Source organism: Rana temporaria, chromosome 3 (assembly GCF_905171775.1).
Source record: "Rana temporaria chromosome 3, aRanTem1.1, whole genome shotgun sequence".
Taxonomy (NCBI): domain Eukaryota; kingdom Metazoa; phylum Chordata; class Amphibia; order Anura; family Ranidae; genus Rana; species Rana temporaria.
The window spans coordinates 95,614,700-95,640,410 of record NC_053491.1 but is presented as its reverse complement, the minus strand read 5'-3'; the positions used below and the strand labels follow the sequence as shown (position 1 = coordinate 95,640,410).

Here is a 25,711-nt window from a genome sequence, read left to right as displayed (position 1 = left end):
GCTGGTGGCATATGCCCCAGACGTGTCAGATCACATACTAGGTACGTGATCTGGCGTAGTGCGGCCTCCCTGTTGCCGTATAGCTACGGTGGGCGGTCGCTAAGCGGTTCGAATTGGATTTTGATAAACGGCTGCACAAAAATCATGCAAAACAATTTCAGTGACTACCATTTTATTCTCCAGGACCTCTGCTTTCAGAAAATAAACGTTTTGGGGGCTCCATTTTCTAACAAAGAAAAGCAGATTTTTTTTTTTACAAATTACAAAACTGCCTGGACAGCAAGTGGTTAGAGGCCATTAGATTCTACTCTATAATGAGGTGGGACTTGTCACAGAGCCATTGCCTGGCATTGGAAGCCGGAGGCGTTCATCAGAATAGCGGGATTGGTTGGGGAGAGGGAATGGAAGGGCGGAAGCGGATCTTCCAGGAAATGTAGAATATAGAACGCTGTGTGTTCGGGGAAAGCTGCATGCCATCTCTTCAGGGGTCTTTGTCAGCCGAGGCTCGTCCAATCAGAGCGGAGAAGCCCCTGTGGCCCGGCCCCCTCCTCCTCACACGCCCTGTGGTTGTAGGATTGGGAAGCAGAAGGAATATGGAGAGCCCGCTGTGTGGGAGAGGCTGAGTGACACTTTCCTGTGCTGGGGACACCCTCCGCTCTCTGTGCCCGGAGCCAGCAGGTAAGTGTGTGTGTGTTAGCGGGAGTATAGACAGCCCGGCCTGTACTGTATTACCAGCCACGTCTGCTGCTATTATTGTTATTAATATTCACATTGCGCTCTATGGGCTTCAACGTGGCTGCGCGCTCCTGTCTTCATTGAACTGCAACAAGTCAAACTTTATGTATTCATTAATGTCCATCTGTTTTGTTTACAATGATAATAGAGGCTCTAAAGACTAACCCTTTTAAAGCAGTATTAACCACTTGCTTACTGGGCACATATACCCCCCTCCTGCCCAGGTGAAATTTCAGCTTTCGGCACTGCGTCGCTTTAACTAACAATTGCGCGGTCGTGCGACGTGGCTCCCAAACAAAATTGACGTCCTTTTTTTTCCCCCACAAGTAGAGCTTTCTTTTGGTGGTATTTGATCGCATGTGCGGTTTTTATTTTTTGCGCTATAAACAAAAAAGTGCGACAATTTTGAAAAAAATACAATATTTTTTACTTCTTGCTATAATAAATATCCCAATTAAAAAAAAAAATATATTTTTTTTTCTCAGTTTAGGCCGATACGTATTCTTCTACATATTTTTGGTAAAAAAAAAAAAAAATCGCAATAAGCGACTGGTTTGCGCACAAGTTATAGCGCTTACAAAATAGGGGACAGAATTATTATTTATTATTTTTTAGTTTTACTAGAAATGGCGGCGATCTGCGATTTTTATTGGGACTGCGACGTTATGGCGGACACATCGGACACATTTTTGACACCATTCACATTTATACTGCGATCAGTGCTATACATATGCACTAATTACTGTATAAATGTGACTGGCATTGAAGGGGTTAACACTAGGGGGTGAGGAAGGGGTTAAATATGTTTCCTATAAAGTGTTCTAACTGTAGGTGAAGGGGGGGTTACTGGGGGGGTGACCGATCTGTGTCCCTTTGTACAAAGGACACAGATCGATCTCCTCTCCAGAGACAGGACGCTGTCTCTGTGTGAGCCGGCAATGAGAGATGATCTCATATGTTTACATATGAGATCATCTCTCATTGGCCGCACAGATCGCATCGCAAACGGCCACTCTGATTGGCCGTTCGCGGCGATCTGTAATTGGCTGTGTCCAAGGGACACGGCCAACACAGAGTTTCCCCGCTGCGCGCTCTGGAGCGCGCGCGGGGACCGCCCAAAGGGGCGGACGTCAATTGACGTCCTGTTGGCTTTTGGGATCCGCGCTATAGCCGTCAATTGACGGCAGGCGGATCCCAAGTGGTTAAAGCAAAAACATGTATTATATTAGATGGGCAATTCTTAGATGTGATGGCTGCATTCGTTTTCTTTTTCTTTCGCCAGATCCAGCCAGTGAGTCTATTGTTTTTCAGCAGAACAAGCATTCTGATGTATCAGCTTACAGGGAAGAGACAAACCATATACCACGGATGGGAGTTTACAATGATCAGCTTTTATGTAAAACCTTTATCCCAAAAGGAAACAACTGCTGTAACTGATTATAAAGTATTCGGCACCTTTCACACGGGGCGGAGCCGCTGAGCCAGGAGGTGATGGGTCCGTCTTCGCTCACTGTGCAGGGACGGACCTGTCAGAGCTCCGCTGTCCTCTATGGGAGGATCGGATGAAAACAGACAGCATGTCCATTTTCATCCGATCCGCTGGATGAACGTATCGCCGCCCGTCTGTTTTCAGTGGATCTTGTCGGATCGGGTGTCAGAGGACACCTCTTCGCTGATATCCGCCTGCCCATAAAAGTCAATGGGTGGCCCGCTCAGATCCGCTTGAAATACGGACAGGCAGATCTGAGCGGGTCTATCATGTGAAGGGGCCTTAGATGGAGTTCAGCTTCAATTTGTTAGTGTATTTAAATCTGCTAGTCTATCTAACACCCCCTCTCCCCAGACTGACTGTGCTTCTGTTACCTCTGTGCTCCTTCATCCAGAGTGGATACACTCTAATACAGGAAGTATATTACTGGCCAGGCTACCAGGTAAAGAGAAAAAAAAACGAAATAAAAAAAAAACTAAACAAATGCAGCTACCACATCGAATTTTTGGCTTTAGGTTTTATACCGCTTTAATGCATTCTCTGAATTTGAGTGATATTATTATTATTATTATTATTTTTTTTTTTTAAATAACAAACATGTTATAATTACCTTCTCTGTGTAATGGTTGTGCACAGAGAAACCCCGATCCTCTTCTTCTCGGGTCCCCTCCCACTGGTGTCCTTGGCTCCTCCCTCTTGACCAGTGCGCCCATTAGCAAGCCGCTTGCTATGGGGTTACTGGTGTCGAGAGGGAGCTCAGGTGAGTATTGAGGGGAGGGGAGGGGAGGAGCAGTAGCACACAGGTTTTTTTTTTTTTACCTTAACCACTTCCATACCAGGCACTTATGCACCTTCCTGCCCATGCCAATTTTTTGCTTTCAGCACTGTCGCAATTTGAATGACAATTGCGCGGTCATACAACACTGTACCCAAATGAAATTGTTATAATTTTGTTCCCACAAATAGAGCTTTCTTTTGGTGGTATTTGATCACCTCTGCGATTTTTATTTTTTGCGCAACAACTAAAAATAGACCGACATTTTTGAAAAAAATTAAAGCGGATGTGCCATGGGAAAATAATATTAAAAGCCAGCAGCTACAAATACTGCAGCTGCTGACTTTTAATATTGGGACACTTACCTGTCCTGGAATCCAGCGCCGATCGCAGCAGAGGATGAGCGATCGCTCGTCTCTCTGCTGCTCCCCCCGCCATCCACGCTGAGGGAACCAGGAAGTGAAGCGCTGCGGCTTCACTGCCCGGTTCCCTACGGCGCATGCGTGAGTCGCGCCGCGCCCGCCGATTGGCTCCCGCTGTGTGCTGGGAGCCGAGTGTTCCCAGCACACAACGGGGGGGCGACGGGATGTGACGGAATGCCTGTCTTTTGCCGGGCCGGAAGTGGGTGCAAATACCTGTCTTTAGACAGGTATCTGCACCCCCCTCCCCCCTGAAAGGTGTCAAATGTGACACCGGAGGGGGGGAGGGTTCCGATCAGCGGGACTCCACTTTAGGGTGGAGAACCGCTTTAAGTTTTTTAATTTTTTATGTAAATAAGTACGTTTTCTTCTTAAATTATGGGCACCGATGAGGTGACACTGATAGGCGGTGCTGGTATGCTGCACTGATGGCCACTCATAGGCGACACTGATGGGTACTTATGGGTGGCACATATGGGCACTGATAGGTGGGCACTGGGCATAGATGGGCACTAAGAGGTGACACTGATGGACACTGGGTGGCACTGATGGACACTGAGGGGTGGCACTGATGGCATTGCTGGGCATTATTCCAGCCAGTGCCCATGTTGCCAGTCAGTGCCCATTTGTGGGCACTGATTGGCATCAATTGTGTGTGTGTGTTTTTTTTTTCTTGCTCTATTGAGCACCGGGGGGCACTCCCTGGTGGTCCAGTGTTGGTATCCGAGGGAGGGGGCTGCGCTGATAAACAATCAGCGCGAACCCCCCCCTGTCAGGAGAGCCGCCAATCGGCTCTCCTCTACTCGCGTCTGTCAGACGCGAGTGAGGAAGAGCCGATCAACGGTTCTTCCTGTTTACGTCGTGATCAGCCGTGGTTGGCCACGGCTGATCACAAGGTAAAGAGTCTCCCCTGGAGGCTCTTTACCGAGATCAGAGATGCAGGGTGTCAGACTGACACCCTGCATCACCGATCGCTGCGCACCCCCACGGGCGTGCGCTGGCATGAAATCCTGCAGGACATCAATAGACGTCCAGTCAGGATTTCACAACCACTTCCCGGACGTCAATTGTCTATTGACCGGGCAGGAAGTGGTTAATGAATGAAGGTAAAAAATCTTTACAACCACTTACCCGAGTCCTCGCTCAATCTAGCGCTGTGCCCATCTGTCCTCTCTGCCTGCACTTAGGCTTTGCTGAGGCAGTGGGAGCCATTGGCTATATCATCTTGTGACAGGTGGGTGTGGCCGAGCCATGCTCTCTTTGTCTATGGATGCAGGCAGCATGGCTCAGGATTGAGCAAGAGCGAGTGCCCCCAAAGCAAGTAGGGGGAATTGCAGAAGAGCAGGAGCAGCCGCGGGGAACCTGAAAAGAGGTGGTTCGGGGATACTCTGTGCAATCACATACATGTACAAATCGGGTAACTATAATGTGTTTTGTTATTTAAGAAAATAAAAATAAATAACAATCACTTTAAACCCAAACGCAAATTTTATATTGCAGATTACCAGTTCTTAGATGCGGTGGCTCTATTCATAATTTTATTTTGTTTTTTATTTTTTTAAAAGCTTTCTTTCTTTTATGTTCATCTGGTAATCTGACCAGTAAGTCTGTTTTTCTTTTTTTTTTTTTTTTAACAGAACAAGTTCTCCTACAAATGTTTCAGAGACAAACAGTTTACCACTGACATGGGTGCTTACAATGATCAGCTTTTATTTTTGTAAAACCTTTATCCCAAAAGTAAAAAGCAAATAACTGCTATTAAAGTGTTAAGCCGAACATGAATGGTTCGAACCATCTATGAGCAGGCTGAATGTACCCAAGTTGATCCATGGTTTGACTTGGGTACAACCAGTATGTCAGATCTTTGGCATGAGATTTTTGCCAGGGGCTATAGCTGCTAGCAATAATCACTGGGAGAACACAATAGCTTTGCAGGGGGGGTTGGATTCCCCCATTAACAGGGATTTTTTATTTATTTTTTTCTCTGTGGCCTGCCTTTGGCCCCTTTCGCACGGGGCGGATCAGTAATGATCCACCCCGTGAACCTCTGTTTGCTCAGCGAGGATCGCTCCGTTGATCCCCGCTGAGCCGGCGGATGACAGGGCGGTCCCCGCACACTGTGCAGGGACCGCTCTGTCTTTTCTCCGCTCTCCCCTATGGGTGGATTGGATGAACACAGAACATCTGTCCGTGTTCACCCGATCCGCAGACGGAAGGAAAAATAGGGTTTCATCCGCTGACACCCGCAATCTCATGGGGACCAATGTATGTCCCTTTTTCATCCGCATCTGTATATTTAACCCTTCTGGCACTTCCCTCCCCCAACTGACAATGCTTCTGTCTATAGGTGTCTTTGTGCTCTTTTATCCGGAGTGGAGGCACTTCCACGTTTAGACATGCCTTTAGATGTTGGATAAAAACCTGCAGTTGAAAAACTGAGAGGCAGACCCAATTGGACCATCTGTTGCTCTCTGTGGAGCGGCAGATGTCGCCGATGACATCCGATCCTGTCTGCTCAAAACGGATGCATTGGATGACAGTCGGGTGGAAATGGACAGGCGGTGCTTTTTTCCATCCAACAGCCCATAGAGGTGTCTGTGGCAGACACAGACCTGTCATCTGCATGCTCAGCGGGGATTGGATAGATCCCCTGCGCTGATCAGGCGGATCCACTGGTGGACTCCACCAGTGTGAAAGGGGACTTACAAAGAAAACAAATGCAGCCACCACATCTAAGAAGTGTTAAAAAGGACGTAAAGTCTTCCTCTTTAATTGTTCGTACAGGTAAGTCCTAGAATAAGGCTTACCTGTAGGTACTGTAAATATCTCCCAAACTTGCACAGTTTAGGAGATATTTACTATATACGATTCCGCTGACATCATCGACGCATGTGCACTGAAGGTACGGCCCGCTCTCTGCGTTTCTTCGGGGGGCCCGTGCCGGGCGGCTCCCGCGCGCATGCGTGGGAGTAACGTCTTTGCGGCTCCGGCCAATCACAGCGCCGGAGCCCATAAACCCAGAAGTAACTCTGGGAAAGATGTCGCGCCCTGTCAGTGGTATGCCGGCGCTGATTCAGGGCATTGTTCTAAGGTAAATATTTCATAATGAGCTAGTATGCGATGCATGCTAGCTCATTATGCCTTTACAACCTCTTTAAAGAGGAGTTCCACCTAAAAATTGAACTTCCTCTTAACCCACTCCTCGCCCCCTTACATGCCACATTTGGCATGTAATTTTTTTGGGGGGGGGAGTGGGGGCTTCAGGAGAAGGGGACTTCCTGTCCCACTTCCTCCTTCCGCCGAGGGGCTGGAAAGGCGATTAGCTTAATCGCCTTTTCAGAGCCCCTCCCTGTAGGCGAGCGCCTGTCCAATCGGACGGCGCCGCTCGCGCACTGCCGCTCGCGCATGCGCAGTGGGTGCCCGGCCGTGAAGCCGAAAGCTGTCACTGCTGGGTGCCCACACTAAGAATGAAGACGGCGAGGGGGGGCGAGGAGCGGAGCCCCGGCCGGCGCGTCGCTGGAGCCGTGGAGCAGGTAAGTGTCAGTTTATTAAAAGCCAGCAGCTACACTTTTTGTAGCTGCTGACTTTTAATAAACTTAAAAAAAAGTGGAAAACCTCTTTAAGCTGCAATATATGATATGTTTGCTTTTGGGTTTAATACTGCTCTAACATTCTTTGTATTCATTACAAGCACAGCGTTCAATAGAGAATGTCAGATGTTATACAAAGAATGTGGTTGCTAAAATGTTAGGGCTCACTCACACGGGCACAGAAGGCTGTTCACCAACAGAATTCAGGGTATTTCTGTAAACAAAGAGGTGGAGATGCTGGTGATGGTATTACCCATGTATAAGGCAATGGCCTTATTTGGACAATGACAAGAATCTCCCCAGGGATATGCAATTAGTGGACCTCCAGCTGTTGCAGAACTACAAGTCCCATGAGGCATAGCAAGACTCTGACAGCCAAAAGGAGGACACCCAGAGGCATGATGGGACTTGTAGTTTTGCAACAGCTGGTGGTCCGCTCATTGCTTATTCCTGTCCTAGACGGTAGCTGAATGTGCCAAGGATGAGTCTTTGGTTGTTCTGACACTGTCGGGTGCACAACTGACAGCGATTTAAGCTGGCCATAGACGGATTCAAATTTGGCCGGACAAATTTCGATCTGTGTAAGGGCAGACTGGTTGTACTGTATTAGATCGATGGATTGACTTTTTTCATGCGATAGCCGCCAGCAGTAATTATTGTATTCTGAGGGTGGGGAGGCCTTCCGTTGTCAAAATACAATCGCTCCACGGGAGGGATTCCCCCGAAAACACTGACTGTGTTGATGGGGAATCAAGTGATTTTCTTTTTACCCATGGTTGGTGGAAAGAGAATTGGTTAATATGTGGCCTGCCTTGGCAACCAGTGCTGCTGAACCTGCACGGAGTATGAACAGCCTTAGTGCCATGGCAGCGTTGCTCAGGTGTGAACAAAGCCTTTTTAGGCACAGAAATGGTGATCTTGGTTATCTTGCAACATCATCTTCTCGGCTCAATGCCTCACATTTCCATTGTGCCAAATATAGAAAAAAATTGTTTTCTGAAGAATTATCTATTTGGAGCAGATTGTGCGACTTTTTTTCAGTATGTCATATCTTTTGTTCCAGTTGCATCTCCCTTAAATTTGAACAATTATTTCTTGAATTGCCTAAATCACTATTGCGTGCACCAAATATTTGTGTCATTTCAATGGTTTACCAGGCCCATTGTCTTTCCCTATATACTTCTCACTTCCTCTGTTGTTCTCCTTTGATGATTGATGTCCTGTCTGCTTTCCTTTCTCTTATAGCTCCTAATGCTCTTAGACATGGATATCCTCTGTCTGCTGCTCCTTTTTCCTGCCATATGTCGTAAGTATCGGGTCCCCGCCATCAACAGTTTTGCAAACATGTGGCACTAGCTAGAATGTCCTCCAAACAGTTATTTGTGTTAGCAACTAAGTTTTCAAAAACACTACTACAAGATTGTGATTAATTGGAGATAATTAGACATACCTGTAATTGAATTTAATTTTAAAATGGTATTCTTGTTGACTAATAAAATAGTTTCCTTAAAATTTCACTAGGGCAAAAAAGTAAAGACCATTCATGTGTATGCTTTAACTTAAAGGGTAACTCCTCTATCGTTGGGGGGGGGATAGAAAAAAATAATGATATAGTGTATACAATCGCGACTCAAGTCATATTGCAATTGAATTATTATTATTTTTTTATTTTTTTTTATTACATTTTTATTTTTCAATCTGCAGCCACTCATTTTCTGTGAAATGCAATGCAATATGGCTACCTGAAGGTGTTCTGTACACAGATGGTATATGGAACGTCCTTCAGAACATCCGCTGACACCCATAATTTGTCCGCCTCCGCAAAGATCCGCATTTGCGGACGGAAGAAATCCTATTTTTCTTTCGTCTGCCGGATCGGATCGAATGAACACAGACATACGGTCCGTGTTCGTCCGATCCCCCAGCATAGTATTTACACCTTCCTCCCACCACCAACACATTATATACACCTCCCACCACCAGTACAGCATATGCACTCTATCCCACCACTAGCAAATATACACAATTTCTCCCTCCCACCAACTGCTCATTATATACACCTACCTTTAGCCACCACCAGCACATTTTATTTATATTCACTTGCCATCTGCGCTATATCCAAAAGATGGCTAAAGCGCAGTCGTCTTGTTCTAGGAGGGTGTCCATAGACATCCTCCCACAACCCCGCCTCCTGTGTGCCTCCTGCCCTGCGCATCGGGCATGCTCTGTGACCACAGTGTCCTTAGGACACAGCTGATCACAGATCAGAGTTAAGGGCCAATCACAGCGGCCCTTTACTATGTGATTAGATGTGTCTAATCGCAGCTGGTCACATGTAAACAGGCTTGCTGGTTATAGGCATTCCTTTCCTCCAATGCTGTTAACCGGCGTTGGAGGAAAGGAAGTTTTAATAAATAACCCAGTGGTGATTAAATACCACCAAAAGAAAGATCCTATTTGTGTAAAAAAAAAAAAAAAAAAAAAATTCAGATGGGTACAGTGTTTCATGACCCAGCAATTGTCATTAAAAGTGTGACAGTGCTGAAAGCTAAAAATTGCAATACCCACCATTTTATTCTCCAGGGACCTTGCTTCAGAAAATATATATTATTTGAGAATTCTAAGTAATTTTCTAGCAAACATTATTTTTTTTATTTTTACATGTATGTGAGAAATGTCAGAATTGGTCTGGTTTTGAAGTGGTCAAACAAGACCACATTGTGTATATATTTATTATTATAGTGAATGTCAGCGTGACCACCACCAGCATAGTACCCGGACCTCCCTCCTACCATTAGCACAGTATATACACCTCCCTTCTATCACCACCAGCACAATAATGTGTGTGTGTGTGTGTGTGTGTGTGTGTGTGTGATAGATAGATAGATAGATAGATAGATAGATAGATAGATAGATAGCTATATATCTATCTCCACTGTATACACACCACTCTCCCATCACATTATATACACCCTCCTTCCACCACCAGTACAGTATATACACCTCCCCTCATTTATTACTAGTACATTATATTGTCAAAAGTATTGGAATGCCTGCCTTTACACGCACATGAACTTTATTTTTCCAAATAACAATTTTTATTTTTTTCCGTAAAAGGTCAGTACAAAATATAGCAACGTTTCAAGTGTAAAAAAAGAAGTACAAAAGTTCAGCTTAAGGTGCTTACACAGTGATTTCACGATTATTCGTACGTTCAGTAACCTTTAAAACAACTGGACATCCAAGAAGAAGGAGAGAAGAAAAGGAAGAGGAGGGAGAGAGGAGGAAGAAGAAGAAAAAAAAAAATAAAGAGAAAAGAGGGGGGAGGGGGAGGCAGGCCACATGAACTTTAATGGCACCTCAGTCTTAGTCTGTAGGGTTCAATATTAAGTTGGCCCACCCTTTGCAGCTATAACAGCTTCAACGCTTATGGGAAGGATGTCCACATGATTTAGAAGTGTGTCTATGGGAATGTTTGACCATTCTTTGAAAAGTGCATTTGTAAGGTCAGGCTCTGATGTTGGACGAGAAGACCTAGCTCGCAGTCTCCACTATAATTCATCCCGAAAGTGTTCTATCGGGTTGAGGTCAGGACTCTGTGCAGACGAGTCAAGTTTCTTCAACCCAAACTCGCTCTTCCATGTCTTTATGGACCTTGCTTTGTGCACTGGTCCAAATCATTTGGTGGAGGGAGGATTATGGTGTGGGGTTGTTTTTCAGGGGTTGGGTTGGATCCTTGGTCCTAGTGAAGGGAACAGCATACCAAGACATTTTGGACAATTTCTTTTTTTGTCATTCAAGTTTTAAGTTTATTTTCAGAAAAAAAAATCAGTACAATGTAATGAACATCAATGAAAATTATTACAGTGTGGCATACAGTCAAAAACAACATGGTACATTAAGTTCATTTCCTGCCCTTCCATTCCACATTGAAACAAAGTACCATTAAAAAGTAAAAGAAATTGTGAATAACAAAAAAGAATAAATATATTGAAGAAAACAAAATCCAACCCAATTGTCCAACCCAACCCCCAGAGATACTATAATTCGTATAATCCAATCCAGACCCATGACATTTTAATAAATATAATAGATTGTTTGTTTAGATCTATAAGCAGGATAGATGCCTAGGGTAAACTCCACCCCCCGACACCCCTAATGGGATCCCTCTGTGCCCTAAGAGGCAGAATAACACCTATCATCCCCCCTCCCTTTTAATAGATAATAAGAATAACCCGATAACAAGAGGACAACTTCAAAACCATCCTCTATATAACATACCTAAGAGGGTTTAAGAAACCATTACAATTAGGTTCAATCAAACCATTTTAAAATAAAATGTAACATATGGGAAGAATAATAAAGAATATATATTATTCTTGTCAAAATAAAGGAAAAGAACAATATATGTATGCAAAACTTGTTCCTTATTCATATAATTAAAAAAAAAGAAACAACATAAACAAAATAATAAGAGAGAAGGAGAAATAATGATAGAGAAAAAAAAAAGACAGCATAATAAAAGATAGAAAGAGAAAGGAGTTGGAGAAGAGATAAAAGAAGGACAAAGAGCCTACCTGTCAAAAGTGCACATCAGTCCAAAGCGAAAGCTAATACTAAATCCGCAAGGTATATGAGATTCCCATAACTTTCAACCAAGGCTCCCATATTTCATTGAACTGGGTAAGTTTATCAAACATGGAGCCAATTCTTTTTTCTTGTGCCATTATCCATGTGACTTTTATTTTGGACAATTTCATGCTCCCAACTTTGTGGGATCAGTTTGTGGATGGCCCCTTCCTGTTCCAACACGAGTGTGCACAAAGCAAGGTCCTTAAAGGCATGGATAAGCGGGTTTGGGGTGTGGGAACTTGACTGGCCTGCACAGAATGCTGACCTCAACCCGATAGAACACCTTTGGGATGAATTGGCGACTGCGAGCCAGGCCTTGTCGAACATCAGTGCCTGACCTACAAATGTGATTCTGTAACCATGCTCACACATTTTCATAGACACACTCCTAAACCTTGTGGACAGCCTTCCCCGAAGAGATGGAGCTGTTATAGCTGCAAAGGGAGGGCCAACTCAATATTGAACCCATCATACTAAGACTTGGGATGACATTAAAGTTTATGTACGTGTAAAGGCAGGTGTCGCAATACTTTTGACAATATAGTGTACATTTCCCCCCACCCAACAGCATATTTTATACCCCTCCCCTCTCAACACCACCACTATATTATTTATAATCTCCTCCTCCTCCCACCATCACAGTATGTATGCCTCCCTCCTCCAGCACAGTATGCACACACACACACACACACACACTCCAGTTGCAGTTTATACACTTCCTCCCAGCATTTAGAAATAATGAAATATCCTGTGTGCCAAAATACAGCCGCTAGTGACTATGGCAGGATACATACAGTGGTGCGCTCCCCCTGCAGTGTCGCAGCATCGCTCAATGGGGTGCACCCTACATCATCCAAAGTGAAAAAACAAATAGAATATTATATATACGTACTTTAGATATTAGACATCTTTGTAGGTAATACAGTTTGTGTGGTTGTTGAAAAGTGCTAATTTTATTAGATGCATTTTATATTTAGAAGATGAAATATCCAGTATACAGTGAAGATACAAACGGTTAACCATTCTTTGCTCTGTTTTTCCTGCACATCTTTCCAGGAGCCATGGAAGTTCATGTCCCTGATCTTCCTGTCACTGGAATTTTAGATGAAGATGTCATCCTCCCCTGCTGGTTCACTCCCCCGGCTGGCTTCTCAGTGCAGAACCTCAGTTTGTTTTGGAAGTTAACAAGCTTGCAGCAAGTTCATGCTTTTACCCTTGGACAAGAGCAATTGGAAAACCAGGAACCAAACTTCATCAATCGTACACAGCTTTTTCTAAGGAAACTGCCAGAAGGCAATATGTCCCTTCTTCTACACAAGGTCCAGCTCTCTGATGAAGGCACCTATACATGCTTTGTAAATGTTGGAAACTACAGTTCAGCTGCTGTGAGTCTGCAGCTGGCAGGTAAGCATAATTGTAAAAAGGTTGTAAACCCTTACATATACCCAGTATAGTGAATGGCCTGAGGTTATACACAGAGATGAAAACAAATCCTCCTACATAAGTGGTACCTGTTATTCTGCAGGTATCTCTTCTCTACATCTGTTCAAAGTCCCAGAATTTATAAAGCTTGTCCGATTTCTCAAATAAACAGGGGGCATAGAGCTGAAAATACTCAATGAGGAAAGCTCTGAGAGTTGATTGGAGGAAAGGGACACCCCCCCCACCCCCCTCCACAGCACACAAACAGAGCTGAGGCTGTCAGTCAGCTGGAGATCCCTCCCCTGTCACCACTCTTCTCTTGGTGTCAGGAAAATTTGTCAGAAGTGATTCATGCTAAAAGCAGATGAACAAGCGGAAAGAAATGACACTTATGCCATGTACACGCGATCGGTTCATCCGATGAAAATGGACCGATGGATTTTTTTCATCAGATATCCCATGAAGCTGACTTTCATCAGTCTTGCCTACACACCATCAGTTAAAAACCCGATCGTGTCCAACACAGTGACGTAAAACACAACGACGTGCAGAGAAAAAATGAAGTTCAATGCTTCTGAGCATGCGTCGACTTGATTCTGAGCATGCGTGGATTTTTCACCGATGGGGGGGGGGGGGGAATCGATGGGGCCCACATATGATCGGTCCGTCCGATGAAAACGGTCCGTTTTTCGGATTGTGTGTACAGGCCATTAGTGACCATTTGCCGCACAATCACGTATATATTTTGTGATTTTGTTCAAGTGGTTATACCGGGGCCATGGCTGCAGCAGTTTCCAACTGGTGATTCCCTAACTTGTAAAAGTTATCTGAGAGGCTGAATAGTCGCTGGATCACTTTACCAGGCAACCACCATTTTTTTCTCTAGGGCCTCTGCTAAAAAAATGTATATATTATTTTTGGGAGTTCTAAGTAATTTTCTAGCAAAAAATACAGATTTTTACTTATAAGCAAAAGGTGTCAGAAAAGGCTGGTCCACAAGTGATTAATTGAGACAAGTACACACTACAGAGATATATGCTTTGTTCATATTTCATGTATGAGGTTTATAGCCTCTAGGGCTTGTTCACACAAAGTGATTTACTGTGAGCCCTGCTGGTCGTTTTTTTTTTTTTTTTTTTTTTCTTCAGCAGCATCCAGCGAGGGGATGTACAGGTATTGTGTGCATCCCTGTGCCGGTGTCCCAATAATATCTATTGGGACATTCGGCTGCATGGACAAAGCTGCTGTGTCCTAATATGGCATGTAGGTGAGTGCAGGTCCCTGAACAAACCCTGCACCCACACTTACCCGCATATCATATTAGGACACGGTGGCTTTGTCCGTGCAGCTGCACGTCCCAATAGAAATGAATGGGATTCCGGCACAGGGATGCACGCAACACCTGTGCATTCTCGTGCCAGGAAAACGCCGACCTGCACAAAGCCTGCAGTAAAGGGACCTGTGTGAATGAGCCATAACAATGTAAATCTAGCACCTGCTTTGTTAATTAGTGTAATAAATGAAGGATGTTTTTCTTAACAGCATCATTTACAAAGCCAATTTTACACCTGGAACCTAGCGAGGGCCTTAAACCTGGGGATCATGCAACAGTGACATGCCATACTTATCGTGGGTACCCAGAGGCCGAAATACTTTGGCAGGATGGAAAAGGACAAAACCTGACAGAAAACATCACAACTTCACAAGTGGCCAATGAAGAAGGCTTGTTCCACGTTCAGAGTTCTCTCCATGTCATCTTGGAGACCAGCGACACATACACTTGCTTGGTATACAATCCCATCCTGCAGGTGGTGACTCATGCCTCTCTGAGTGTGACAGGTCAGTATGGAATGTTACAGTCTTTTGCTCAGTGTAGCAGATATTCAGGCTTTTAGATTTAATAAGGTACAGATATTCATAATGTATTGCAGTTCTAAATTTCGTAGACTGTTTTAATCCTGAAACATCATCCAAAATTGTTATTTTGTGAATTATTTTGATCCCATTAGAACCTTTTTTATAAAACTGAACTTCACCTAATTTCTTTTTTTTCTAAGCCGACCAAAACATGGATTGGAATTCAGTCAGTTCAGCAGGGACTGGCCGAAATTTGATCCATGCTGATTGTACCCAAGTTGATCGATCAACTTGGGTACAATCAGCATGTCGGATTTTTCTACATACGGTTACTGCCAGCGGCTTTAGCTGCTAGCAGTATTCATTGTATTCTGCTGGCCAGGAATGTTCCCTGTGCCCTCTGCTGGCAGAATGCAATAGCGCAGCGGGAGGCTTTCCCCCTATCAGCAATGAGTCTGTGGATGGGGAAATCGAGCAGTGTTCTTTCCTTCCACCTATGATATGAGGAAGGATGGGTTGCTCTTTGTGTCCCTGCTGGGGAGACTTCCCCTTTTTCTGGTCCTAGTGACGATGCAGAAAATTAGTTTTTACAGAACACTGATATTTTGGTCTAATTTGGCCTTTTCAACCAGGGTGCCTTCAGTTTTCTTTAGGGGTGCTTTGGCAATTGCCCAAAAATTATATAAAAGCCAGTAGGTGGATCAAGTGTACCATTTTAGGCCCCTTTCGCACTTGTACGACTTCATGAAAACATACATGCTGTGAGGTAATCCCTTTTCCTGCCATAGTTGTTTCCAGTTCCTGTTTTCTTCCTGGTTGTTGTGACAGAAAATGTTTGCTACTCTATATTGCCACAGCAGTTGTCATTGCTGCAGTAGCAGTGCATGAGGAGGGAGAAGCGGAGCACAAGGACACAGACATTTATTTTTTTGGGCTGTTTGGAGCACATTGTTCCTGAGGGAATAACCAGGAAGTGAATGTGTGCTAGAAAAATGTGCTTGGGAAGGGCTACTATGTTGAAAGGATTGGGTGGGACAAGGGTCAAAAAGCTGCTTTTGCTTACAAAGTCGTACTGAAATTGTGTCTATATTATTCAGGTACGATTTGCATGCTACTTGAGGGTTTAACATTGAGGTCTATGGACATCAACTCACATGGAAGTTGGACCAAAGTAGTACAGGGACTACTTTGAAGTCAGCACGACTTAAAGTCGTGCCAATATGAATGGAAGTCATTGAAAATCATGGAGAATGACTTGTCATACGATTTTGCAGTCCAAAATCATGGGACAAGTCGTATAAGTGTGAAAGGGGACTTGGTTGCACAAAGCCACAGGTTTGCATTATGTGCATCTTCCAGCCTCCGGTATTGTAACAACCAATGATGTATCAGTCTTGTTTGTCCCTCTCCATCAGCGTTGTATACCCATTAGCTGAGTGAGGGAGAAGAGAAACATTGGAATAATAGTCAGTACCAGTGAGCAAAGGTGTGTTTTTAAAAATAAACAATTCCTACTTCAGGAACAATTACACTGTGTGTGTATGTGTATGTGTGTGTGTGTGTGTATGTATATGTATATGTATATGTGTGTGTGTGTGTATATATATATATATATATATATATATATATATATATAATATATATATATTATAAAAATTATAGGCCGGTATGAAAAAAATGCTGTAAATTAAAAATGCTTTCAGAAATAGAAGTGTTTAATAGTTTTTCAAGATGTAATGTAAATAAACAGAAGAGAAATCCAAATCAAATCACTATTTGGCGTGACCACCTTTGCCTTCAAAACAGCATAATTCCTTTGCGGTACACTTTCACACATTTTTTTTGAAGGAACTCGGCAGGTAGGTTGTTCCAAACATTTTGGAGCACTAACCATGTAGATGCAGGCTGCATCAAATCTTTGTCTTTTCCTTTAATCCCAGACAGACTCGATGTTCAAAACAGGGCTCTGTGGGGGAAAAGTCACACATTTTTGTACTGCTTTCCAGCCCTTCCGCAAGCAAACTGCCTCCTGCTACAGCCAATTTCACATTTTGACTCGTCAGCCCAGAGCACCTACTGCCATTTTTCTGTGTTTTCATGCATAGTTCAGTCACTTGGCCTTGTTTCCACGTTGGAAGTATGGAGTTTTGGTCACAATTCTTCCATGAAGATGACGTCTCCTGACAGTAGATGGGTGTACCTGGGTTCCACTGGTTTCCTCCAGTTCCCTGCTAATGGCACTGCTGAACATCTTCCAATGTCAAATGGAAGCAAGCATGATGTGCTTTTCATATGCTGTATGGCCAACTAAAACGTCCATGGTCCTCAACAGTGGCCGTTTCTTTGTGCTTCTTCAAAAGAGCCTGAACAGCACATCTTGAATCTGGGGTTGTCTACTTTGAAATCTTTGCCTGGTAGAGACCTTGCTGATGTAGTAGAACTACCTTGAGTCTTGTTCCTGTGCTCAGTCTTGCCATGGTGTATGTCATGTGACATTAAACTGTCTTCCACATTGTCACATGAGTAGCAGAGTGCGGCTGTTTAAAGGGGTTGTAAAGGTACAATTTTTTTTTTCCTAAATAGCTTCCTTTACCTTAGTGCAATCCTCCTTCACTTACCTCATCCTTCGATTTTTCTTTTAAATGTCCGTATTTTTTCTGAGAAATCCTCACTTCCTGTTCTTCTGTCTGTAACTCCACACAGTAATGCGAGGCTTTCTTCCTGGTGTGGAGTGTCATGCTCACCCCCTCCCTTGGACTACTGGAGAGTCAGGACGCTCTCTATGTTGTCCTGACTCTCCTGTAGTCCAAGGGAGGGGGCGAGCTGTTTCTGTTATTAAGTGTTTCGACCTACAGTGGATATAAAAAGTCTACACACCCCTGTTAAAATGTCAGGTTTTTGTGATGTAAATTAATGAGACAAAGATAAACCCTTTCAGAACTTTTTCCACCATTAATGTGACCTATAAACTGTACAACTCAATTTAAAAAACAAACTGAAAGCCTTTAAGGGGGGAGGGGAGTAAAAATAATATGGTTACATAAGTTTGCACACCCTCTTATAACTGGGGATGTAGATGTGTGCAGAATTATGCAATTGCATTAAAATTCATGTAAATAGGAGTCAGTACACACCTGCCATCATTTAACCACTTCCCGACGGCCGTACGACTTTGTACGGCCGCAGGGTGGTTCTACTTCTCTGACTGGCCATGTTTATACGGCCTGCGCGCGCAGCCAGCGGCGCGGGCGTGTCCGGCGGCGCGCGCGCTCGCCGCATCGCTGAGATGCCGATGCTAGTGCCTGGTGGCCGTGATGTCCGCCAGGCACTTGGGATCGGCGGCTACAGGGACAAGACGTGGAGCTCTGTGTGTAAACAGAGGTCCACGTCCTGTCAGGGGAGAGAGGAGACCGATCTGTGTCCCTTGTACATGGGGACATAGATCGGTCACCTCCCCCAGTCACCCCCCTTCCCCCACAGTTAGAACACAATTCAGGGTACACATTTAACCCCTTCCTCACCCCCTAGTGTTAACCCCTTCAATGCCAGTCACATTTATACAGTAATTGGTGCATATTTATAGCACTGATCGCTGTATAAATGTGAATGGCGTCAAAAGTGTCCGATGTCTCCGCCATAATGTCGCAGTCACGAAAAAAAATGCTGATCGCCGCCATAAGTAGTAAAAAAAAATAATAATAATTCTGTCCCCTATTTTGTAAGCCCAATAACTTTTGCGCAAACCAGACGCTTCTTGCGTTTTTTTTTTTTTTTTTTTTTTTACCAAAAATATGTAGAAGAATACGTATCGCCTAGATTGAGAATTTTTTTTTTTTTTAAATTGGGCTATTTATTACAGCAACAAGTAAAAAATATTGGTTTTTTTTTTTCAAAATTATCGCTCTATTTTTGTTTATAGCGCAAAAAATAAAAACCGCAGAGGCGATCAAATACCACCAAAAGAAAGCTCTATTTGTCGGGAAAAAAGGACGTCAATTTTGTTTGGGAGCCATGTCGCACGACCGCGCAATTGTCAGTTAAAGTGACGCAATGCCACAAGCTGAAATTTCATCTGGTCAGGAAGGGGTATATGTGCCCAGTAAGGAAGTGGTTAAAGTTCCTCTGATTAACCCCAAATAAAGTTCAGCTGTTCTAGTAGGTCTTTCCCGACATTTTCTTAGTCGCATCCTACAGCAAGAGCCATGATGCGCAGAGAGCTTCGAAAGCATCCGAGGGATCTCATTGTTAAAATGTATCGATCAGGAGAAGGTTACGAAAGAATTTCCAAGGCATTTAGATATACCATGGAACACGGTGAATAGTCGTCGTCATGTGGAGAAAATATGGTACAGTGACATTACCAAGAACTGGTCGTCCATCTAAAATTGATGAAAAGATGAGGTATGGGTCGGCTGCGAAATGAGGACATCGCGGGCTACGAAATGAGGACATCGCGGGCACCCTGGACAGGTAAGTGTCCTTATTTTAAAAGTCAGCAGCTGCAGTATTTATAGTTCCTGGCTTTTAATTATATATATATATATATATATATATATATATATATATATATATATATATATATATATATATATATATATATATATATATATATATATATATATATATATATATATATATATATATATATTTTTTTTTTTCAGCTGAACTCCGCTTTAATAAAGGTGTGTTTTTCTTTGGAATAATAAATCACCTCTAACGTTGGGTGTCCTATGTGTGTAGATGTTGCTGTGTTGTGTAAAACTGTTTTCGCTTTTTAAATTTTAGAATGGGGTGCCTCAAGATTGTGCAGAGTTTTAAAGAGCGTTTTTGTCTGAAAAAAGGTTGAGAAACACTGGTCTAACTGAACTTTTACCTTGCATCTACAGGGCAGCATCTCTCATTCCCACCGGTGGCTTTGTGGGTGACAGTGGGGCTTTGTGTCTGCCTCCTGGCTCTCCTTGTGGCTCTTGCCTGTGTATGTCGAAAACAGCTAAAACAGACCTGTGAGGAAGAACAAGAACAAGAGGAAGCAGGTAATAAACATAGGATTTGGCGGTATTATTTTCCATACCGGAGGTGATGATAGATTATCTAGGATGTTTAGAGGGAGAAACATAAAGCTGATAGATGTGCTGGAACTTCTGTAGGGGGGCAGACCAGCCCAAACACTAAACCTGTCACTGAATATTCAATTTCCTTCCTTCTAAGCAGGCAACATGGAGCAAGAATTAAATGGAGAATTGAAGACAGGTAAAATTGTTAAACTCCATCGGTGTATTGCGTTTCTCCGTTTTTAAAGTTGATTTGGTCTTCATTGTCATGTTAATAAGCCTTCCACTTTATACTTCAGTCAGATCTATTTTTCTAAATTCCTTTCTTCATGTACTTTGCATTGTATCTTTCTTTGGTGTAACCCATGTGCAACATATAAAATCCATTAACCCATGCTCGGCAGTTAAAAATCATCTTTCATTGAGCTGCCTTCAGTACTTTGTCAACTTCCTAGGCATTATTGGTATTTTCTTGTCTTCATTCCATCAATTTTTATGTTTTACAGCCATGCAGCCGTTAAAAGCCAGCTCAGCAGAAGGTAAGATGGTACAATCTTCGAACTGTTTGTTTATGTAGCAGACTGAATCATGCCTGATAAGGACTAACAAGAAATATGAACATAACAGTCCCATCACACATTTTGAACGTGTTTATTATTGGAATTTGCAACTGTCAAGTAAACGTGATTTAAAGTCCAATTAATCGCTCAGGTAAAATCAACTAAATGGCTTCCATGTGCAAAACAAAAGTGTTAGATGTCTTATGCCGCATACACACAGTCGGAATTTCGATGTGAGCTTTTGGCCTGGAAATTCCGACCGTGTGTAGGCTCCATCCGACTTTTTCTGTCGGAGTTTCCGACAGCAAAAATGTGAGAGCTGGTTCTCAATTTTTCAGATGGGAAAAGTTCTTGTTGGAAATTCCAATAGTCTGTATGCAATTCCGACGCGCAAAAAAAAATGCATGCACGGAATCGTCATAGTGTTCGTTGTAGTGTTGTACGCCACCGCGTTCTTGACAGTCGGAATTTTGTGTGACCGTGTGTATGCAACACAAGTTTGAGCCAACATTCCGTGGGAAAAAAATCCACTGTTTTCTTGTCGGAATTTCCAATTGTATGTACGCGGCATTACAGTTCTTTTTCATGGCAAAGGAACCACAGAGTAGATAAGCCTGACCCCTAACATCAACTGCAGAATGGGAGCCTTGCTGTCTATGGTAAAACGGTAATCTCTCGGCAGAGGCCCAACACCCCCTACTGAGTCATACCTATAGCTCTGCAGTCAACAAAGCTCATGCTCCCTGCTAACTGGAGCTCTAGTGCCACCTCTGAATCGAACCTTTGCAGAAATACCACTGTTTACACTCAGAGAGCAAAAATACCACTCTGCAGCTTTTGGTAGGGGAACGGCTTTTCCACTGGATCAGTAATGGAAAACCTTTTTGAGCCAAGTGCCTAAACTGCAAACTGCAGGTGTACAGAGTGACATGTCCGAAGTAATGTGACTGCGTCCGGTAATGTCTGATTCCCCAGGAGGAGGTCACACATGGTCTGCTACAGTAATGATACCCTTAGGAGTTTCCTCCCTAGCAGGTGCAGCACCCTCTCACCTGTGCACCTCGCTCTGAGCACTCTAGTAATCCTAATCCTCCAGGGGCAGCAGTGACATCAGCACTGCTCAGGGGTTGAGAGTTAGCGGGGGGACAGAGAGAGAGAGAGGGGGCGGGGTGTAAGAGAGATGTGGGGGGCTCTGAGAGAGGATTGTGATGGGGAGATGAGAGAGAAACCCCTAGCTCTGTCCCTAGCTGCAGTCCCTTCTCTGTTCCCCCCTATCCCAGTCTCTGTCTGCAGGTGGGTCTGTGTATGATTGTGCCTTCCATGACAATCTCAATGTGCTCTCTGCTCTGTTCCTTCCAGCAGCTCCCTCTTGCCCTGCCTGTCCTTGTGTTCCGGGTCCCCAGTCACCCTGTTCTCTGGGCCTTACCGTTGATGTTTTAGTGAAAAGGAGGTTTGAGGAGTCCACGCTCTGGAGGGAGTTGGAGATGCTGTGCCCGCTGCTCGTCTCTACGGGGGGTCAAGGAGGTGGTGAAGTTATTTTCTCCCTCCCATGGGGTCAGCCATATCTGTTCATATCCCCTGCAGAGGCTGCGGGGCTACCCACATGCAGATAGATTCCAGCACCTTGACCACCCAAAAGTGGAACTTCTGCTTTAAGCACTCCTCATCCCCTTACATGCCGCATTTGGCATGTAATTTTTTTGGGGGGACCTCGGTAGGAGTGAGACTTCCTGTCCCACTTCCTCCCGCCCAGGGAATGCCTTAGTGACTTATCCTCTCGCCTTAGGCGGCCCCTCCCTCTATGCGATCTTCTGGGACACGTGACAGGTCCCAGGTGATTGCCTGTCCACTCAGGGAGCGCAGCGTGCCCTACCATGAAGCCGAAAGCTGTCACAGCCGGGTGCCCACAGAGTGAATGGAGGCGCCGGTGGAGAGGGGAGGGGAGGGGAGGAGAGGAGCGTGGAGCAGGTAAGTGTCTGTTTATGTAGCTGCTGACTTTTAATAAACATAAAAAGGCTGGAACTCCACTTCAAGTCCAGTTTAGGTGCAATTTCAGGTAAAAATTTGCACCTGAACCGGTGAACAGTACCACACTGGACTCCCGCGGTTAAACCGCAGCCAAATATAGGTGAACTCAGCCTAAGGCATTGAATACAGATTATAAGTTGTGTGTGAAAAAAACATATATAATGTTTGCGGGTTCTGAGTAATTTTCTAACAAAAACTTCCAGAAAAGGCCCGGTATGGAAGTGGTTAATGTTTTTAAAACGTTTTTTTCTCTATGGAAAGTTTGTACTTCTATACTGTGCGTAAATGAGGGTAGCCATATTTGCTTATTATATAAGCAGACCTGCTTTTTATAGTGCTACACATTAGCTCAGATTTTCTGTCTCAATGCAAGTCTCGGCTCATTGTACATTGTTTTCAATGTGAATGATGATTCAGGTTTGGTAAACTGATTTAATTGAAAATTGAGCATTTGCTCACTCTAGTGGTTATTCTACAAATCTCTGTTTTTAATATACGTACACTTAAAAAATCTGAAAGCTACTTTAGGGCCGGTTCACACTGCTCCGATGCGGGAACCCTGCAAATCCATGCATGTTCCCGCATCGCATGTCTCCCAGCGGCAGTTCACACTGCCCTATGTGAACTGCTTGGAGTGTCAGTTAAAAGTTAATGACACCCCCCAAATTGGTTTGCATATGGCAGTGCGATCTACAAACTTGGATCGCATGGGTGTGAACACCCATGCGATCCGATTCCGCTGCGGACTAAAAAAGGGTCATATGCAAAAGTTTGATGCAAATTCAACCATACAATCTTTATGGCTGAAATCGCATCGCACAGAGATCGCATGTGATTTGCAGTGTGGTGCAAATTAAATCCGATCTCGGACATCGCACCAGTGGGAAAAAAAACATTTAGAAGGGAAATCAAAGGAAAAGCTAAGTAGGATAGCATAGCTGACTTGTCCATTTGAAATGCTAGATTTCTTGTCATGCAGATGCTTTGTCTTCAACACTTCCTAACGAGTATGACTGAGAATTCTAACTTTTCTCTGATACTCATGAAAGCAAGACCCAGCCAGGCAACCAGTGTGTTTAGGAGGTGGCCAGCAATGGCAGCCCCCATGCTTCTCTCATTGCAGGTATTATTTAATCAAAACAGCAAATATACATTTTAGAAAAAAAAAATTGTGTCTTTAAGCATCTTAAAGCATGTCTATTTCTGTTTTTACAGGTGAAGATACTTCTTCCTTAGAGTGAGCATGTTCATGTGAATCTGAGCAATTTCAGCATTTTGAGCTTTACCTAATACACACTGGACTCTGTGCTGGAAAATCAAAGGACTCTACAGATTTCACTAGGCATGCGGGACTTGCCTTCCTGTGATCTTGGTCCATTTTTTTTACAGGATTTTTATTTGAAGATGTTGTTATGGGCATGTGATGAATACTTTTAAACAGCTTTTCCACCTTCAACTAGATAGTTAAAAAGCGTTGAGCATGTCCCTCATGGGTAAGTGACAGGGGGTTCCCCACTGTTGTCCTCTGTCAATCAACTGTTTTGAAATGAACCTCTAAGTAGCTATGAGGCTGATGCTGTTTGGAGTTGATTAGCTTTTTTGGCACAATGCAGCCTGTTCTCATCTATTTGCTTTCATTGGGATACTAAGGCAAGGCCATGTCGGACCCAAAAACAGCTGAATTGCCCCAAGCAGTTGTAGCCTTAGAGTTGCTTCTTTGTTTCTCGGTACAATGTTTTTAATAGAAAAAATAGGAAAACATAACATAGTATATTTGTAAAACAAGTAATTCCTGTGCAGGGGACATACAATAAAGTAATATAGAGATTACAGAATAGTTACATACGTTTTGAATGTACAAGGCTATAGACCAGTGATGGCGAACCTTTTTGAGCCCGAGTGCCCAAACTCCAACACAAAACCTAATTTTTTTTTGAAGTGCCAACACTGCAATTAAACATGAATACCAAGGTTTTCGTTTAGAAAAATCAACTCGTACACTTGTCCAAACTAATTAACAGCTTTTGTTTTAAAAGAAAAACACAATAACAGAGCTTTCTATTAAACATTTTTTTTTTATTGAAAAAGATTCTCAACAACTGTACTTGTGCATGATACATTTGCAGATCGCAGGTAAAGATGCCTTTGCTGATCGCTGGTAAGGATGCCTTTGCTAGGCATTTTCAAAGATGGCTTTGCTGGGCATTTCCAAAGATGGCTTTGCTGGGCATTTTCAAAGATGACTTTGCTGGCCATTTTCAAAGATGACTTTGCTGGCCATTTTCAAAGATGACTTTGCTGGGCATTTCCAAAGATGGCTTTGCTGGGCATTTCCAAAGATGGCTTTGCTGGGCATTTCCAAAGATGGCTTTGCTGGGCATTTCCAAAGATGGCTTTGCTGGGCATTTCCAAAGATGGCTTTGCTGGGCATTTCCAATGATGGCTTTGCTGGGCATTTCCAAAGATGGCTTTGCTGGGCATTTCCAAAGATGGCTTTGCTGGGCATTTCCAAAGATGGCTTTGCTGGGCATTATTAAAGATGCCTTGGTAAGGCATCTTTAAAGATGCCATTGCTGGGCATTTTTAAAGATGCCTTGTCTGGGCATTGGTAAAGATTGGTAAAGATGCCTTGGCTGGGCATTAGATGCCTTGGCTGGGCATTGGTAAAGATGCATTTGCTTACACAAGGGATAGAGATCTACAATGCTGTGATGGGTACAGGCACAGTATACTTTGCATAGCTAAAAGACATTATTGAACATAAGCAGAGGATGAGTCTAATGATCTATTGCTGGGCATTATTAAAGATGCCTTGGCTGGGCATTGGTAAAGATGCCTTAGCTGGGCATTGGTAAAGATGCCTTGCCTGGGCATTATTAAAGATGCCATGACTGGGCATTTTTAAAGATGCCTTGGCTGGGCATTGGTAAAGATGCCTTGCCTGGGCATTATTAAAGATGCCATTGCTGGGCATTTTTAAAGATGCCTTGGCTGGGCATTGGTAAAGATGCCTTGCCTGGGCATTATTAAAGATGCCATTGCTGGGCATTTTTAAAGATGCCTTGGCTGGGCATTGGTAAAGATGCCTTGCCTGGGCATTATTAAAGATGCCATTGCTGGGCATTTTTAAAGATGCCTTGGCTGGGCATTGTT

At 43.7% G+C, this 25,711-nt stretch overlaps 1 protein-coding gene across 3 annotated transcripts; it reads left to right on the top strand.

The window, feature by feature from the left end:
• Positions 1–419: 419 nt before the first annotated feature.
• CD276 (CD276 molecule) lies at positions 420–24,388 on the top strand. 3 transcript variants are annotated; one of them, XM_040343021.1, is made up of 8 exons: positions 421–678; positions 8,254–8,314; positions 12,697–13,044; positions 14,605–14,901; positions 19,806–19,952; positions 20,131–20,169; positions 20,477–20,509; positions 23,774–24,388. In XM_040343021.1, the coding sequence occupies exons 2-8, from the start codon at positions 8,260–8,262 to the stop codon at positions 23,797–23,799; spliced, it is 945 nt and encodes a 314-aa protein (XP_040198955.1). In that variant the 5' UTR covers positions 421–678; positions 8,254–8,259; the 3' UTR covers positions 23,800–24,388. The 3 variants fall into 3 exon arrangements, with proteins under 3 accessions (XP_040198956.1, XP_040198955.1, XP_040198954.1); XM_040343020.1 differs by having other exon boundaries at positions 423–678; positions 20,128–20,169; XM_040343022.1 differs by lacking the exon at positions 20,131–20,169 and having other exon boundaries at positions 420–678.
• Positions 24,389–25,711: the final 1,323 nt, after the last annotated feature.

Coding starts and splice junctions, on each gene's coding strand:
- CD276 (XM_040343020.1), top strand. CDS start 8,260: ATGCTCTTAGACATGGATATCCTCTGTCTGCTGCTCCTTTTTCCTGCC. Junction 19,953..20,127: donor ACAAGAACAAGAGGAAGCAG/GTAATAAACATA, acceptor CTTCCTTCTAAG/CAGGCAACATGGAGCAAGAA. Junction 20,510..23,773: donor AAAAGCCAGCTCAGCAGAAG/GTAAGATGGTAC, acceptor CTGTTTTTACAG/GTGAAGATACTTCTTCCTTA.